This window comes from Populus alba, chromosome 14 (genome assembly GCF_005239225.2).
Source record: "Populus alba chromosome 14, ASM523922v2, whole genome shotgun sequence".
NCBI classification, from domain to species: Eukaryota; Viridiplantae; Streptophyta; class Magnoliopsida; order Malpighiales; family Salicaceae; genus Populus; species Populus alba.
The window spans coordinates 3,826,246-3,841,833 of record NC_133297.1 but is presented as its reverse complement, the minus strand read 5'-3'; the positions used below and the strand labels follow the sequence as shown (position 1 = coordinate 3,841,833).

Here is a 15,588-nt window from a genome sequence, read left to right as displayed (position 1 = left end):
CTAGAAAAAAAAAAAAAAAAAAAAAGGCTTTGGAACCTCGTCGGTTGTTTTCTTCCTTTTCTTTGTGTCAGAATTTTTGTTGACCAGAACAACAGATACACTTTGCAACAAATATGAAATTAGGTGAAGCAGGAGCGTCTCTCTCTCACACAAGGAAAGCAGATGGATTTCCATGGCAAAGGAGATGTTGGGACTTCTAAAACGCTGGCGTTTTGAAGAATAAGAAACATCAAATTTACAGCCAGTACAATCAAGTCCAGATTTGCTTTCGATTTTTAAATTGCATCCCTTTACAATATTTTTTAAAAATGTTTCTGAGTTAATCTGGATAACCATGTGAAGGATGGTATTTAATGTTCCTTTAGAAACACGGACTAGTTTATATTTCTAAAATATTTTAAATTTTTTTTGCTAAAAAGTTAATTTTTTTTATGCTTTAAATTGTTTTGATATACTGATCTCAAATAATTTTTAAAAAGTAAAAAAATATATTATTTTAATATATTTTAAAATAAAAAATACTTTAAAAAACAATCATAATATACTTCCCAATAAATTTTAAAAATACATGTCAGCACATGAATGGTATATTAGTGGTTAATTTAGCACGTGAATGCTAACTATCACTGCTAACTTTTGATCGACTGATTATTGATTGTGAGTAATGAGATATATAGGTTTAATCTAAAATGGTATACAAGACAAAAGAAATATGAAACGAGATTGTTTGAAATAAGATTGATATGTATTTGGTACATGGACAAAGAACAAATCTTGTTCCTGTATTATTTGCATGGTGTGAGGAATGAAACAAAACTGAATGTGAAAGTATATATTTTTGTATTTCTTGGTTGTATTAAATATTTTCAAGGGAGTGTTTGTTTTATAAAATATATTTTTATATGAATTATTTTTCAAAATTTCTTATATTTATTTAATTTTAAGAAAATTGATCAATGAAAGGTGATTATAGTCAAAGGAAAAAATCAACCCTAATTTTTGGATCTACAATAAAAAGGAAAATAATTAAATTAATTTTAAAATTAATATTTGCTAAACTGGGTTCAGGGGCCTTTTCATTTTTTTTATATTGGTTTTTTGGTAAAAAAAAATGTTTTTTTATCTAGTAAAAAGAAAAAAATACAGTTTGAAGTAATACAAGTATACCGTCGTTCTTGCATTCTCTTATCTTCATTAAATTTAAAATCACAGGGAAAATAATTTATTTGTAAATCATGCATATTTTATTATTTCAGTAGAAATATTTCATTCTCTTCAAACTAATATAAATTTTTAAACTAAAAACAGCATAATAAGTTTCATGCAAGTGAAGTCATATAAAAATAAATTGGCTGGAAATACAAATATTCATAGTCCAGTTTATAAGGCATATAAGAGTAATAAAATTATAAATGAGGGATTCAATGGAGGAATTTCTGTAAAGCAATTTTTTTTTAAGAAATAACAGGTAGATAAAGATGTCATTAAAAAGGGAAAAATAATATGGGCCTGGAGTTGAGCCCATGCACGTTTGGGCTTTCTCTAGGCCTGATCGTTTTTTTTCCCCTCCACGTCCCTCTCAGGAATAAGATACAAAAATTTAACCCATTCATGTCTCGGAGAGAAACAATAATAATTTTTGTCTTTAATTTCGTGAGTCAAACACGATGTTTTTTCCGAACATGTTTCTTCCATGCTTATGTCATCATGTCATTCCAAACCCAATCACGAGGATGAATTGGATAACAAAATAAACTTAGGGTTACTTTACATCTTAGGCTCGCTAGCTAGCATGTCCAGTCAAGAACCCAAACGTTCTGTTGCTCTAGTTTCCGAACTCAAATACAGGACTCGGCTTCTGGAAATGGGCCTGGACAGTTGAGAAGGAAACTTGGAATTAACAGAGTGTCACAGTATTTTTTTTAAAATGTATTAAAATAATATATTTTTTTAAAAATTATTTTTTACATAGTAATAATTTTTTTTTAATATTATTAATTTAAAATAAATAAATAAATTTAAAGTTTTTTAAAAGCAAAACTGAGAAGTCTTGTGTGGGGTAGTTGAGGCTCACTTTTTTATAACGGGCCACGGTGTTGTCGACTGCATTTGTCTGGGCTGTCAAGGATTGAAAATAGTCCATTCATGTCTACCGACTTTCTGTCAATTAACTTCACGTAAAAAAATATGAAAATGAAATTAATATAAAATAATTTTTTGACCTAATTTCTCATTTAAATAAAATTGAAAATTAAGTGATATATGAGCTACATCAATGTAATTCAATTAATTTGACCAGTTAAAAAATAATCTGCGTAATTATTAAAAAAATAAAAAGATTAACTTTTAAAAAAAATCAGAGAAACTAAAATAAAAGAATAGAAGCTTAGTTGAAAAAAATAAAGAATTTAACTACCAATATAAACAAACTTCTTGATTCCCATTGTTTTGTAAAAGAAGTAATAAGTTATCTTCATGATCCTAAAACAAATCTCTTTAAAGTTCATGTGAATCATCTATCTAAATTGAAAATCTTATGATACTATACATTGTACATGAAACTAAAATATATAGCGTTTTTACTGTTCTCAGATAACACCATTCACTTCCACATATTTTAATGTGAATTGCAATAGTATAGTTTTTGAAAATATTGTATTGGTTGATTTTTTTTTTCAAATAAATATTGAGTTTATATTTTAATTAATTTGTAATGTTTTTTTTATGACATCGAGTGTGTTTAGTTCTTTAGGTATGATTCATCTATGATTATTTTTTTTAATTTCATATAGATTTTTTTTTTTAATATTGTTTTCTTGTAAGATTTTTTATATGTGCAGTCTTGTATTTTTTTTTATTCAGTAAATTTTATGTGTGTGTTAGTTTCTATTATAAATTTATTTTGATAGGTGAATTCATTAAAAACAACAGAGTAAATCACACAAGTTGCAATGTTAAATATTTTGATCTTCATTTGTTGCTTAATTTCTTACAACATCCAATATTGGAATAGTGCTTGTTTTTTTTTTTTTTGCAATTTTATATATATATATATATATATATTGTCATGTAGTTAAATAAAAAATAGTCATGGAAAGAAAAAAAAAATTACAGTTTCACTAGAGTCCATAACTCGGTTCACAGGTTTAGCATGCTAGCCCGAGTTACCCGATTTATAAGTTTGATAAGTTCACCAACTAGCTCGACATGCTATTGTGGTTTTTGGTTTGTTAATTATTTTTCTTGATTTTATCTTTTAATATAGAATTGGCTTGGGAATAAATCACATGATTTTTCTTCTTCTTATTTTTAGGTTGGTGTTCAATTTTGTGACTATATATTTTTATCATATAGTTAAAGAAATATTTTATAAAAACCAAACTATTAAAATCAATTTGAAAATATTGTATTGGTTGATTTTTTTTTTCAAATAAATATTGAGTTTATATTTTAATTAATTTGTAATTTTTTTTTATGACATCGAGTGTGTTTAGTTCTTTAGGTATGATTCATCTATGATTATTTTTTTTAATTTCATATAGATTTTTTTTTTAATATTGTTTTCTTGTAAGATTTTTTATATGTACAGTCTTGTATTTTTTTTATTCAGTAAATTTTATGTGTGTGTTAGTTTCTATTATAAATTTATTTTGATAGGTGAATTCATTAAAAACAACAGAGTAAATCACACAAGTTGCAATGTTAAATATTTTGATCTTCATTTGTTGCTTAATTTCTTACAACATCCAATATTGGAATAGTGCTTTTTTTTTTTTTTGCAATTATATATATATATATATATATATATATATATTATAGTCATGTAGTTAAATAAAAAATAGTCATGGAAAGAAAAATAAAATTACAGTTTCACTAGAATCCATAACTCGATTCACAGGTTTAGCATGCTAGCCCGAGTTACCCGATTTATAAGTTTGATAAGTTCACCAACTAGCTCGACATGCTATTGTGGTTTTTGGTTTGTTAATTATTTTTAATTGTTTTTTCTTGATTTTATCTTTTAATATAGAATTGGCTTGGGAATAAATCACATGATTTTTCTTCTTCTTATTTTTAGGTTGGTGTTCAATTTTTTGACTATATATTTTTATCATATAGTTAAAGAAATATTTTATAAAAACCAAACTATTAAAATCAATTTGAAAATATTGTATTGGTTGATTTTTTTTTTTCAAATAAATATTGAGTTTATATTTTAATTAATTTGTAATTTTTTTTTATGACATCAAGTGTGTTTAGTTCTTTAGGTATGATTCATCTATGATTATTTTTTTTAATTTCATATAGATTTTTTTTTTAATATTGTTTTCTTGTAAGATTTTTTATATGTGCAGTCTTGTATTTTTTTTTTTATTCAGTAAATTTTATGTGTGTGTTAGTTTCTATTATAAATTTATTTTGATAGGTGAATTCATTAAAAACAACAGAGTAAATCACACAAGTTGCAATGTTAAATATTTTGATCTTCATTTGTTGCTTAATTTCTTACAACATCCAATATTGGAATAGTGCTTGTTTTTTTTTTTTTTGCAATTTTATATATATATATATATAATATATATATATATATATATTGTCATGTAGTTAAATAAAAAATAGTCATGGAAAGAAAAAAAAAATTACAGTTTCACTAGAGTCCATAACTCGGTTCACAGGTTTAGCATGCTAGCCCGAGTTACCCGATTTATAAGTTTGATAAGTTCACCAACTAGCTCGACATGCTATTGTGGTTTTTGGTTTGTTAATTATTTTTCTTGATTTTATCTTTTAATAAATCACATGATTTTTCTTCTTCTTATTTTTAGGTTGGTGTTCAATTTTGTGACTATATATTTTTATCATATAGTTAAAGAAATATTTTATAAAAACCAAACTATTAAAATCAATGGAGTCCACGATATTATTTATTTGGGGATCAAGATCGGTCTAATATGTCATTGTATTAATAGTTTTTGTGAAAAAAAAGTTATTATTTTAAAGTTTTGTTGGAAGTGAAGCCATGTTTTTACCTATAATTAAGATTGTATTTTGATTTTTAAAATTAATCAATTTAATTCAAGCCAATTCTTATATAATTTGTTTAAAACTTGAGATAGATAAAGAAATATGTTGCAAGATTGTTAATAAAATAATTAAAATAATTATATTTTTAATAATTTTTTATAATTTAAAAAAGTTTTCTAACCTTCGGTGGAGCACAGTGAAACTAACTAGTAAAACCGAAAACTTGTAAACAGTTATGCACACATCGTTAACAGCAAGTATTGAGTTTTTTTTGTGGGAAATTGAATTGATACGAATTGCAAACCTTTGGTCGCAATTCTAGAAAAAAAGCAAAATCAAAACTGTCATTTCCAAGAAATTGAAATCGAGACCTCAACGCTCGACAGGTATAGTAGATTTAACTCACCACCTACTACCTTGGGTGGCTCAAGGCTTGGAATCGGCTAATCTTTTAGAGATGTTAGTGTACTTGAAAATTATTAGAACAAGTCATCTCTCCCCCTCCAAGAAACACAAAAAAAAGTACACTCAGGCTCCTTATTTAGTGCATGATTCAAAGGTAAATCCCACCAACTAAGAACACACACCCACTGAAAAAAGTCATTTGTGGACCAAGAAATTCTCAAGTGAGAGATAAATCATGAAAGAGCCCACTTTCAATGCTTCTTTTTCCAATTCCAATACTCTAATCTCCTACTTTCATAAAGCAAGGGCTGCAACATGCAAGACCCACAAGATAAAGATGGCTACAAAATGCTTGTTTCTTGGTTTCTGGATACTTGGTTTTACAGTAGAATTCACGTTTCATGATTCTTTAATTTTAAGTTAATTTTTTAACATTTTTAAAATATATTTTACAACACTGAATTAGCAAATGAGCAGCAGCATTGGCAGGAGGTATACATTGAGCTAATCATTTTACTCGCTAAGCAGAGCTTTCACGGGACTGGAGACGCACTCACCCACATGACAACTTGTCCAGTATTGATCGTGACCATCAAAGAAATAAAGTTTTCCAATCATGATCCTCATCATCCACTTTTTCTTTTTTCTTTTTTCTTTTTTTAATTTAATTTCCCCACTTAACCAGTTTTATGGTTCTCCTTAGCTTTATCTACATACTGTGTTGGGATAATGTCAGGCAAGTGAGCCAGATTTAGTCACATTCAATATTCTTCCTTTCTTGACTAGGTGAACGTGAAGGGAGTTGAATTTGGTCTATGAAATCAGGCTTTGTTGGATTCCAATTTGAAACAGTTGCTTTGACCAGTTTTCTCCAGTCGCAAGCATTCGAATATATTTTAGAAAATCTTGGTCAAAAAGCTGTAAACTGATGCGAGAAAAAAGAAAATTACTCGTTACCAGAACCGTAGGCTCCAAATGAAAACCTCCTGGAGAGAAGAACAAGAGTACGTGAGGGAATTTTTTTTATATATATTTTAAGAAATTTAATCCAAATAATATATGTTGGATTGAAACTCGATATTCATATTATGATTTTAAATTTGAGAAATAATTTTTCCATCGATGCACAAGTTTGAGCATGTGTACCTTATCTAGGGTGTCTCCATTTTACTCCAAATAATCTCTGTGTCGTTTTTATCCCTTAAGTTTTTTTTTGAGAATTTCATTTAAATTTTTTCACAGGTATTTGGTTATCGATTCCATCCAAACTGTATCTCTTTGGTTTTGGAAACGACATGGTTTTATGGGAACCTAATATTTCTTATCAAGAAATTCTAACAAAATCCCTTGATTGGGAAATCAAGAATGTTTGAAAATAAAATCAACACAGAATTGTTTGGTTATCTGTCATTGATAAAATAACCTTGAAAATCCATGATTTTAAATTTATATTAAAAAAAATATAATTAGAATAAATAAAATATTAATCCGATAAAACTCAATTAAATTTTTAATAATTCAGCTCTCAATTAATCCTAACTAGTTTAATATCAAATATTGTTTTTTAAAAATAAACATTACTATTTTAATGAGTATGCGTTGTGTATTGAAGTCCTTTTTTAAAAATATTTTTTTTTTGTTTTAAAAATAATAAAATATTATTTTTAATTTTCAACATTAATATATTAAAATAATAATAAAAATAATAATTTAATATATTTTTTTAAAACAAACTTATTTTTTAAAAAACAAAATCCATCCCACTCCAAAACCGGGGCTGTAATAATTCAAGCTCTTTACCGTTCTGGATCGGAATTTCCAGAGGCAGAAAATAATTGTCTGAAGAGACAACATTCTGGACCAGCAAGGCACAGTGTAAGAAGCTGACGACTCCCACCCTTTTTATTTCTTCTGATTATAATATTTGCCCCTATCTGATCGCGGTCCAGACATCTACCGTTCTTTGCTTACACTTTTTGTTAATTATTGACTGCCACGTTAGGGATTGACCATGCACGCGTGACCAGTGCCTTTACAAGTGTCTTGATATTGATATTGGATAAATAGTTGTTTTTTTAAATAGTTTTTTTTTTTAAAATTATACTAAAATAATATTTTTTTTTTTTATAAATTTATTTTTAACGAACATGTATATAAACAGTATAAAAATATATAAAAAATTTTGTTTAACCTGTACTCTCTGAAACAGGGCATAATATCCAAATTGACCTATGTTTTATCCTTATCTTGGCCGTCATCATGTCTCTTGTACACAGATCCTTTGGACAATGTCAGTAAAGTATTTTTAAATAGTAATTTTTTTTTAAAAATAATTTTTGTTTACAAATATATTAAAATAATATATTTTTTATTTTTTAAATTTTATTTAATATCAAAATAATATATATATATATAAAATTAATCCTAAAACAAAAAAAAATAAAAAAATTTAAAAGCAATTTTCGAAAAAAAAAAAAAATATACTTCAATAATTCTCATTGTCAAATACAAACTTGCTCTTGTAGCTCTTTCCCATGCATTCCAATAATGTACTGAATTGTTATAGTCAGACTCGTAGTTTCATTGTTGAGAATTTTTTTTTTTTTACATTGCGTAAAATAAATATATATATCATATTAAACATATTGAAAAAGATTTGATGAAAAGATCTTAGTAAAAATGTGAGAAACATTTAAGACTTAACTATTAAATTTTACAAGTTTGCAATGTAATTGAGAATGAGTACACTAGTTAGGATCTAAATTGATTTTCCCTTTTCTTCCTTTTATTTTGGCCTTAACTAAATTTACGTGTTGAAACCAATTTCCGTTTCGATTAATTATTAGATTGTTGACATCAAAACCAACACATTTAAGAAAATTATTTTCTAATAATCTCTCATTTGATCCAAGATGAGGTTATATGTATATATGATAATGTGATTCATGATATTTTTTGTGTTTTTCAATAAAAATATATTAAAAAATTTGTTTATTTAATTTTTATATTAATATATTAAAATTATCAAATAATATTAAAAAGTTTCAATTTAATATATTTTTAAAAATAGATTAAATCACATTACCAAATAAATACAATATAAAAAGTATACTTCACCATCGGATCCAACACCCCAGAGATTGCTGGAATAGTTTTTGGTGCAAAAAAAAATAAAAAAGAGAGGTTATTTTATTATATCTCGGTCCATGAACTCCTCGAACCAGGAACATTAACAGAAGGTAAATAGGAAAAATGTCTTGAAACCTTTTGATAGTCTAATTTCAACGTTTGAAAGGGACGAGTAGTTGTCGATGAATTCTTGCTGAGCGATTACCAGGCAAGGTTTTGGTAAAGGGTGATGCTTTGAGTTGCAAATACGCCACTTACCTTACGCACCCAGTCGCCTAGCTTTCTCAGTATCAATGCGTACATATTTGACATTTTGTCTGTGATTTGATCGAGCAACCCTTGCTGCTTTCTCTCTCTCTCTCTCTTTGTTTCTCTTTCATTTTTTTTTAATTGTGAAAATTCAAGCGAGTTTATATCTATCTTAAATAATTCTTTAAAATTTTAAAATTAAAAATCAAATAAATCTTTATTAATTTTAAAATTTATGATATGTAAACTAGTAACATTTAAAAAGCAAATAATAGATAATCAATAAATGATTTTTTAATTTCACGAATGGATATTTTTCATAGAAACAAAAATTATATATTTATTGATTGATACAATTTCAGAATCATATACTTGGAATTCTTTCAACCATCCTTCAAAAAACCGATATCAGTAAATATGTAGATAAAAGGTGAATCGAACGACTCCTAGCTTTTCAGAGTAGAAGATTTGAAATTTAACTATAATGGTTTTTAAAAAGTGAAAAAAATATTTAAAAAAAAAAAATTAGATAACATCTTTTTTTCCAAAGGTTAAAATTATCCATAAATAAAGAGTGTATCATGGTTGAATCAACACTAAAATTATGATAACTATACATACGGAGTGAAATATCAAAAACAAAAAGATATCTAACACGCGCTAAAAACGGGAGTGAGAAATAAAACGAAAATGGAGAATCCAAACCCGATCCTGCAAAACCAAGAGAGGGAGATTTGTGTAGCTTAAAGCACAAACACAGTGGATCCCACACCCAATACACACTGGTCCCCCCCATCCTCCCATCTTCTCTCCATCAGCAGCAACTGAAAAGAAAAAAAAAAAGGGAGGAAAAGCCAGCACTTCAACAACACTAGCACCACAGTACTTCCCCGCTGCCCATCCATACAAAGTAGCGAGAGAAAAGCAAAAGCAAACACTACTCCCTGCAACCATCAACCAAAGCTTTTCTTGCAGCCGAGCTACCCTGTCGGAGCATTCCAGGGAGAGAGCTAGCAAAATTTTGAGAGATTTAGAGAGAGAAAGTGTGTGTTTTAGAGATAGGGTGCGAGAATAAGCAGGACTCTTATTAATTTAGTTTCATTTCTAAGCTTTTAGAAAGAGAGAAACAAGAAGAGGAAAAAAATTCCAGCTGTCTTCTGTCTCTCAGCATAATTCTGCCGTACAAGATTCTTTTTCATTTTCGTTTATTTGTTTAACAGGTGCCTTTTTATATAATTTTTAATTATTTATTTTGTTATGTTCTCTTTGTTTCTGGTTAAATGCTGTTCGGTTGTTCCTTCCTCATGCTTTGTTTAATTTCTATCTAGGGTTTCGAGATCTCTCTCTGCTTCAGAATTTTGGATTTTTGTTTTGACTTTTTATGTTATTGCGTGGAATTAAAGGGTTTTTTAAGGTAAGGAATGGTGGTAAGGGGAATAATCGCAAAGCAAGTTCATCGAATTCCACATTTCTTGCCTTTGTTACTTTATTGCAGTTGATTGTGAATGAAGTTAAGAATTTTTTTTTCGTTTATTGAATTTTTAGATGCTTGATGCAGTCAGATTTGGAGGTTAGGTTTTTTTTTGCTCAACTGCCTTGTGCAAAACGGTTGGTGATTATATCTAATTTGTTTAATGACATTTCCAAGTATTTTTTTTAGTTTTAGCATAAATGTGTTGTTCAAAAATCTAAACATCTAGGAAATCAATGGAATAAAAGAGATTTAGTGACCCCCGAATCGAAAATTAGGTAGTAGATTGGGTAGTGGGTGAATTGCTTTGAGATTCTTTTGTGTTTTTCTTTGAAGAAAATGTTGATTGATGATATCTATATTTCTGCCTGTCTTGATTGTGATTGAACAAGAGGTAATCATATTATGTTTTTCCTAAGACTAACATGACACTGCGGATGTTGTTTGGATAAATAAATACGGGCTGTTCAAAGTGCCTAATGATTAGTGGACTCTTTGATCTCCATTTGCAGGTTTATCAGCAGAAGGATCAATCCATGTAATATTGTTAATTTCATAATATGGAAAGGGTTGCAGAATCGAAGGCTCTTCCTGTGAAACTGCCTGTTGTGAGTCAGGTATCGTTAAATGCTTATGTAGTGTCTGGGAGAGAAGCGAGCCAGGCAACCAAGCTGCAGACAGGTCTGGTAAGAGATGTGGTGGGGCGATTTAACGGAAAACAATCTCAAATTACAGACTTTCCTGTGCCTGTTAGACCGTGGAAAGGAAAAGTCTCTGCAATTATTGAAGAAGAGTTGATGCCTGATGTTGTTGTTAGTTCTAAGGGCAGTGGTGATTACTTTGATGAGGGTTGCCCTGGTTCTTTCTCCGGGGCAAGTCATCCACCTGAACCTATTGATACAGATCTAATAATGAAAACAGTGTATGTACCAGTTGGTCAAAAGAAAGCTGAGCCTCGATGCCTTGTGAAGAGTATGTCTGTGAAGGGGCCCTTTCTAGAAGATCTTTCAATCAGGGTTCCACCGAAAAAACCAAGCCTGGTGGTTCTTTCTCCAGCAGAAAGTTTGGTTGAAGAACCTAATGACTTAGTTGCATTGCCTATTCCATTTTCAGTTCCTCGTGCATCACAAAATACAGAAAACTCTCTCCTTCCACCTGATTCAGAAGAGAACGAATGTGTGTGGGACACCTCTTTGCCTCCTAGTGGTGATGTGAGTCCACATAGTAGCATTGACAGTATTGGTGTTGTCACAGCTATGAGCATTGTCAATAGCTGCGCCAGTACATATCGGAGCGATGCTATTACAAGTGATGGCATGCTTAGTATAGATAGAAACTGTGAGAGCACAAAAGGGAGTGTAAGAGGGGATTCACTTGAAAGTGCAAAGACTAGTGTTAGTCGAGCAAGTGACAGCAGTGGCCTTAGTGATGACAGTAATTGGAGCAATATTACTGGGAGTGCAAATAAGCCTCACAAAGGAAATGATCCTAGGTGGAAGGCTATTCTTGCCATCCGAACACGGGATGGATTTTTGGGTATGAATCACTTTAGATTATTCAAACGGCTTGGGTGTGGTGACATTGGCAGTGTTTATCTCTCAGAGCTGAGCGGGACTCGGTGTTTTTTTGCAATGAAAGTAATGGACAAGGCTTCCCTTGCAAGCAGGAAAAAGTTGACAAGGGCTCAGACAGAAAGGGAGATTTTGCAGTTGTTGGATCATCCATTTCTGCCGACTTTGTATACTCATTTTGAGACAGACAGATTCTCATGTTTGGTAATGGAATACTGTCCAGGAGGTGATCTGCACACTCTGAGGCAACGACAACCTGGGAAACATTTTTCTGAGTATGCTGCAAGGTATGTTTTTTAGTCTAGCAGCATTCTCTCCATTACCTGCAGCATTTATTTATTTGATCATTTTGAACAAAGAGTGGTGTCTTTAGTTCTTTTCCTTTATGCCATTTCCTACGATGCCTTGTTTTGCAGCATGTGATTAAACATCAGGTTAGAAGTTGTGTGCTGCTAAGTTTTTCTGTTTTGTTGGAGGTGCATAGTTTTCAAATTTTTTCATAGTTTAAAGTTAATGGGACCATCATGTTATTGTTATGAGAATAAACTAATTGATTGTTCAGAACCCTTTTCCTTTTTAACAAAGCGAGATCACTTCAACACCTAAAACAATAATTTTCGTAGCTGTGTCTAGTCAACATCACAAGAAAATTTTCCACTCCATGCTATCATCTCAGACTGCTTAGGAAAACCATCTCCATGATTTATTTTTTTCACTCATCATTGATGCTTAAACTGTGTGCAAAATGAAAGGCAGAAAGGCACATGTAAATGGGTTTTTACCACAGTTCAAACTTGATTGCTTGTAAACAGCGCCTGTTACTGTAGTGAATTGCAAAGATGGAAACATAGCATCATAATTTCTTTTAGTGGACAATTCCATGATTTTTTATTCACTCATTGTTAATGCTTAAACTGTGTACAAAATGAAAGGCAGAAAGGCACATGTAGATGGGTTTTTACCACAGTTCAAATTTGATTGCTTGTATATAGTGCCTGTTACTGTAGTGAATTGCAAAGATGGAAACATAGCATCATAGTTTCTTTTAGTGGATAGTTCATTATATTTCCTCATGGAAGTATAAAATTAAAATCTCCATGTATGAGTTTCTGTGTCCTTCAAGTTATCAGGGATGAAAACCAGTGAAATATTAAACGAACGTGGAAAAAGGTAAGCATAGAAGAGATGATTAAGCTTATAGAAAATTGGATCAAATTCTAAAATGTTAAACGCAGTGGACTTATGTAGCTTCCGTATTATTTGTTTTCAATATATTAAATGCAGATGTCTTCCATTGATTAACGCTGTCATATTTTAGTCCACATACCAATGCAGGGATGGGAAATGAACGAGTTTTGTTGTCACTAGCTGTTGTTTCCTTTCATATTTCTTTCTCACTTTGGGATGACAATAGCATTCAGATCTAGTCTAGCAAGGGCATGCACTTAAAGGAGATCAGTGGAACAGAAATGTACTGTGTCATATTGGGCTGCCTTAATTGAAACCAATTTCAGAGTTCAGACTTTGACTCTCCCTGATATTGTCTAATTTCAATTCCCAATTCTTGGCCCTGCTGAAATTTTACATTCAAGTTTCCTTCCTATAGAATGGCAGCATCACCAATCTCCTCTTTCACAAACTAAAGTACTCTCAGGACTGAGAGTGTTGTGTTTGTCTTCTATCTAACATATTCTTGAGAATGCTGCCTCATTTATATGGTAAAATGCTCCAGTCACTGTTGTAAGATCTCACGTGCAACAAGTGATGCTAGTTCACTAGAGTGCCTATTCTGAATGCTTTGGAAACAAAAATATGGCTCAGTTCAATATTCCAACCCCTATGAAACGATTGAAATCTATCTCTACCTCTTTGTAGCCCCCAATGTGTAGTAAACATTCCTGTACTGGCATTTGGAAACTTGATGGAGCACATGAAGCTTCATACTTTTGGACTGCACAAGTTACTTATCAACTACGTTCAAATAATGTCCCAAACTAGATCTTGATGTTAGGTTTTTGCTGATAACTATGAAATGGGGGGGTCCCTCTGGAGTCAGATGGATTTCCTTCCATGATATTTTAGGAACAAAATAGATTGTCCCTCGTCAAGGATACATACTATTTCTGCTGCAAAATGTTCTCTCCTACCCTCCAGCTCTCCCTTTTTTGATTTGATCACCGTCTAATTTTTGCCAACATTAGTAATTTTTAGCCAAGAAACTATTTAATAATTGCTTTCTTAATGTGTGCAGATTTTATGCGGCAGAGGTTTTATTGGCACTTGAATATCTTCACATGCTTGGAGTTGTCTACAGAGACTTGAAACCTGAAAATGTCCTTGTCCGTGATGATGGCCACATAATGCTTTCAGACTTTGACCTTTCCCTTAGATGTGCAGTTTCACCAACCCTGATAAGAACCTCATTTGATTCTGACCCTTCAAAACGAGCTGTTGGTGGTGCATTCTGTGTTCAGCCTGCCTGTATTGAGCCTTCGTCGGCTTGCATCCTACCTTCATGTTTTGTGCCTCGTATCTTCCCTCAGAAAAGTAAGAAAAAAAACAGAAAACCTGGAAAAGATCTCGGGCTGCAAACTAGTTCACTTCCAGAACTCGTGGCAGAACCGACAGCTGCTCGGTCCATGTCCTTTGTTGGTACCCATGAATACCTGGCCCCTGAAATCATCAAGGGAGAAGGGCATGGCAGTGCAGTTGATTGGTGGACATTTGGCATTTTCTTGCATGAGCTATTGTATGGTAAAACCCCATTCAAGGGTTCAGGAAACCGAGCTACCCTGTTCAATGTGGTCGGGCAGCAGCTTAGATTCCCAGACTCACCAGCAACTAGTTATGCTAGTCGAGATTTGATCCGAGGCTTACTGGTGAAGGAACCTCAACACAGGTTAGGGGTGAAGAGGGGTGCAACTGAGATCAAGCAGCACCCTTTCTTTGAAGGTGTGAATTGGGCTCTCATTAGGTGTAGCACGCCACCTGAAGTGCCAAGACCAGTGGAAACTGAGCCGCCTCCTCCTGTCAAGTCTGGGGCGGTCGACAAAATTGGGGTCGGCATTGTTGGCAGCAGCAGCAAAAGGAGGATGGCTGGGACAGAAGTGAAGCCTGGGGGTAATTATCTGGACTTTGAGTTCTTTTAGTACAGGCTTGTTTAGCTGTATTGAGCCTGTATAGTAAATGTGTCATTTGTTAATCTTACAAGAACATGTCTGCATTACCCTGTTCTGATAATCACCTTCCTCATAAGAGGATAAAGCATCAGTTGGAAATCAGTAGCTTTAATTTACAGAGTAGTTTAGGTTTCGCCCATTGGGTTTTAGTGGTTGGGCATCACAATCCATTTGAACCATTACAAACTTAGTGTTCTTAGTCGAGTGGCATTTTTAAGAACTAAATGATATCAATGGCCAGCTTTTCCCAGTTTCATTACTGAGTAATGCTAAAAGAATTATTCATTGAATGAGGGGAATTTCCGTTGGCGGATCTCAAAAAACCATTGGTTAAAATATTCCGGTTGGTGATAGTGATGACAATCATGAAAACCTGGTTTCACGGAGTTATGTTCCGTTTACCCAGATGAAGCTGGGTGTGGAGGAACTTTAGTTTCCATGGAGACGGGCATGGAGGTGGTAGAAATACTCGGAAATATTTCAATATGGAGACGGGGGAGGATATCTTGCGATCCAATGGACTTTTTTATATATTTCACTGAATTTATATATTTAAGTA

At 31.6% G+C, this 15,588-nt stretch overlaps 1 protein-coding gene across 2 annotated transcripts; it reads left to right on the top strand.

Moving 5' to 3' along the window:
• Nucleotides 1–9,583: 9,583 nt before the first annotated feature.
• LOC118034083 (serine/threonine-protein kinase D6PKL1) lies at nt 9,584–15,285 on the top strand. Of its 2 annotated transcripts, XM_035039273.2 has the most exons (4): nt 9,584–10,028; nt 10,137–10,222; nt 10,792–12,137; nt 14,102–15,285. In XM_035039273.2, the coding sequence occupies exons 3-4, from the start codon at nt 10,840–10,842 to the stop codon at nt 14,997–14,999; spliced, it is 2,196 nt and encodes a 731-aa protein (XP_034895164.1). In that variant the 5' UTR covers nt 9,584–10,028; nt 10,137–10,222; nt 10,792–10,839; the 3' UTR covers nt 15,000–15,285. The 2 variants fall into 2 exon arrangements, with proteins under 2 accessions (XP_034895164.1, XP_034895163.1); XM_035039272.2 differs by lacking the exon at nt 10,137–10,222.
• The last annotated feature ends 303 nt before the right edge of the window (nt 15,286–15,588 follow it).

Excerpts from the sequence above, each read along its gene's own strand:
- LOC118034083 (XM_035039272.2), top strand. The coding sequence starts at position 10,840 with ATGGAAAGGGTTGCAGAATCGAAGGCTCTTCCTGTGAAACTGCCTGTT. Across the intron at positions 12,138-14,101 it reads TTTTCTGAGTATGCTGCAAG|ATTTTATGCGGCAGAGGTTT; the intron begins GTATGTTTTTTA and ends TAATGTGTGCAG.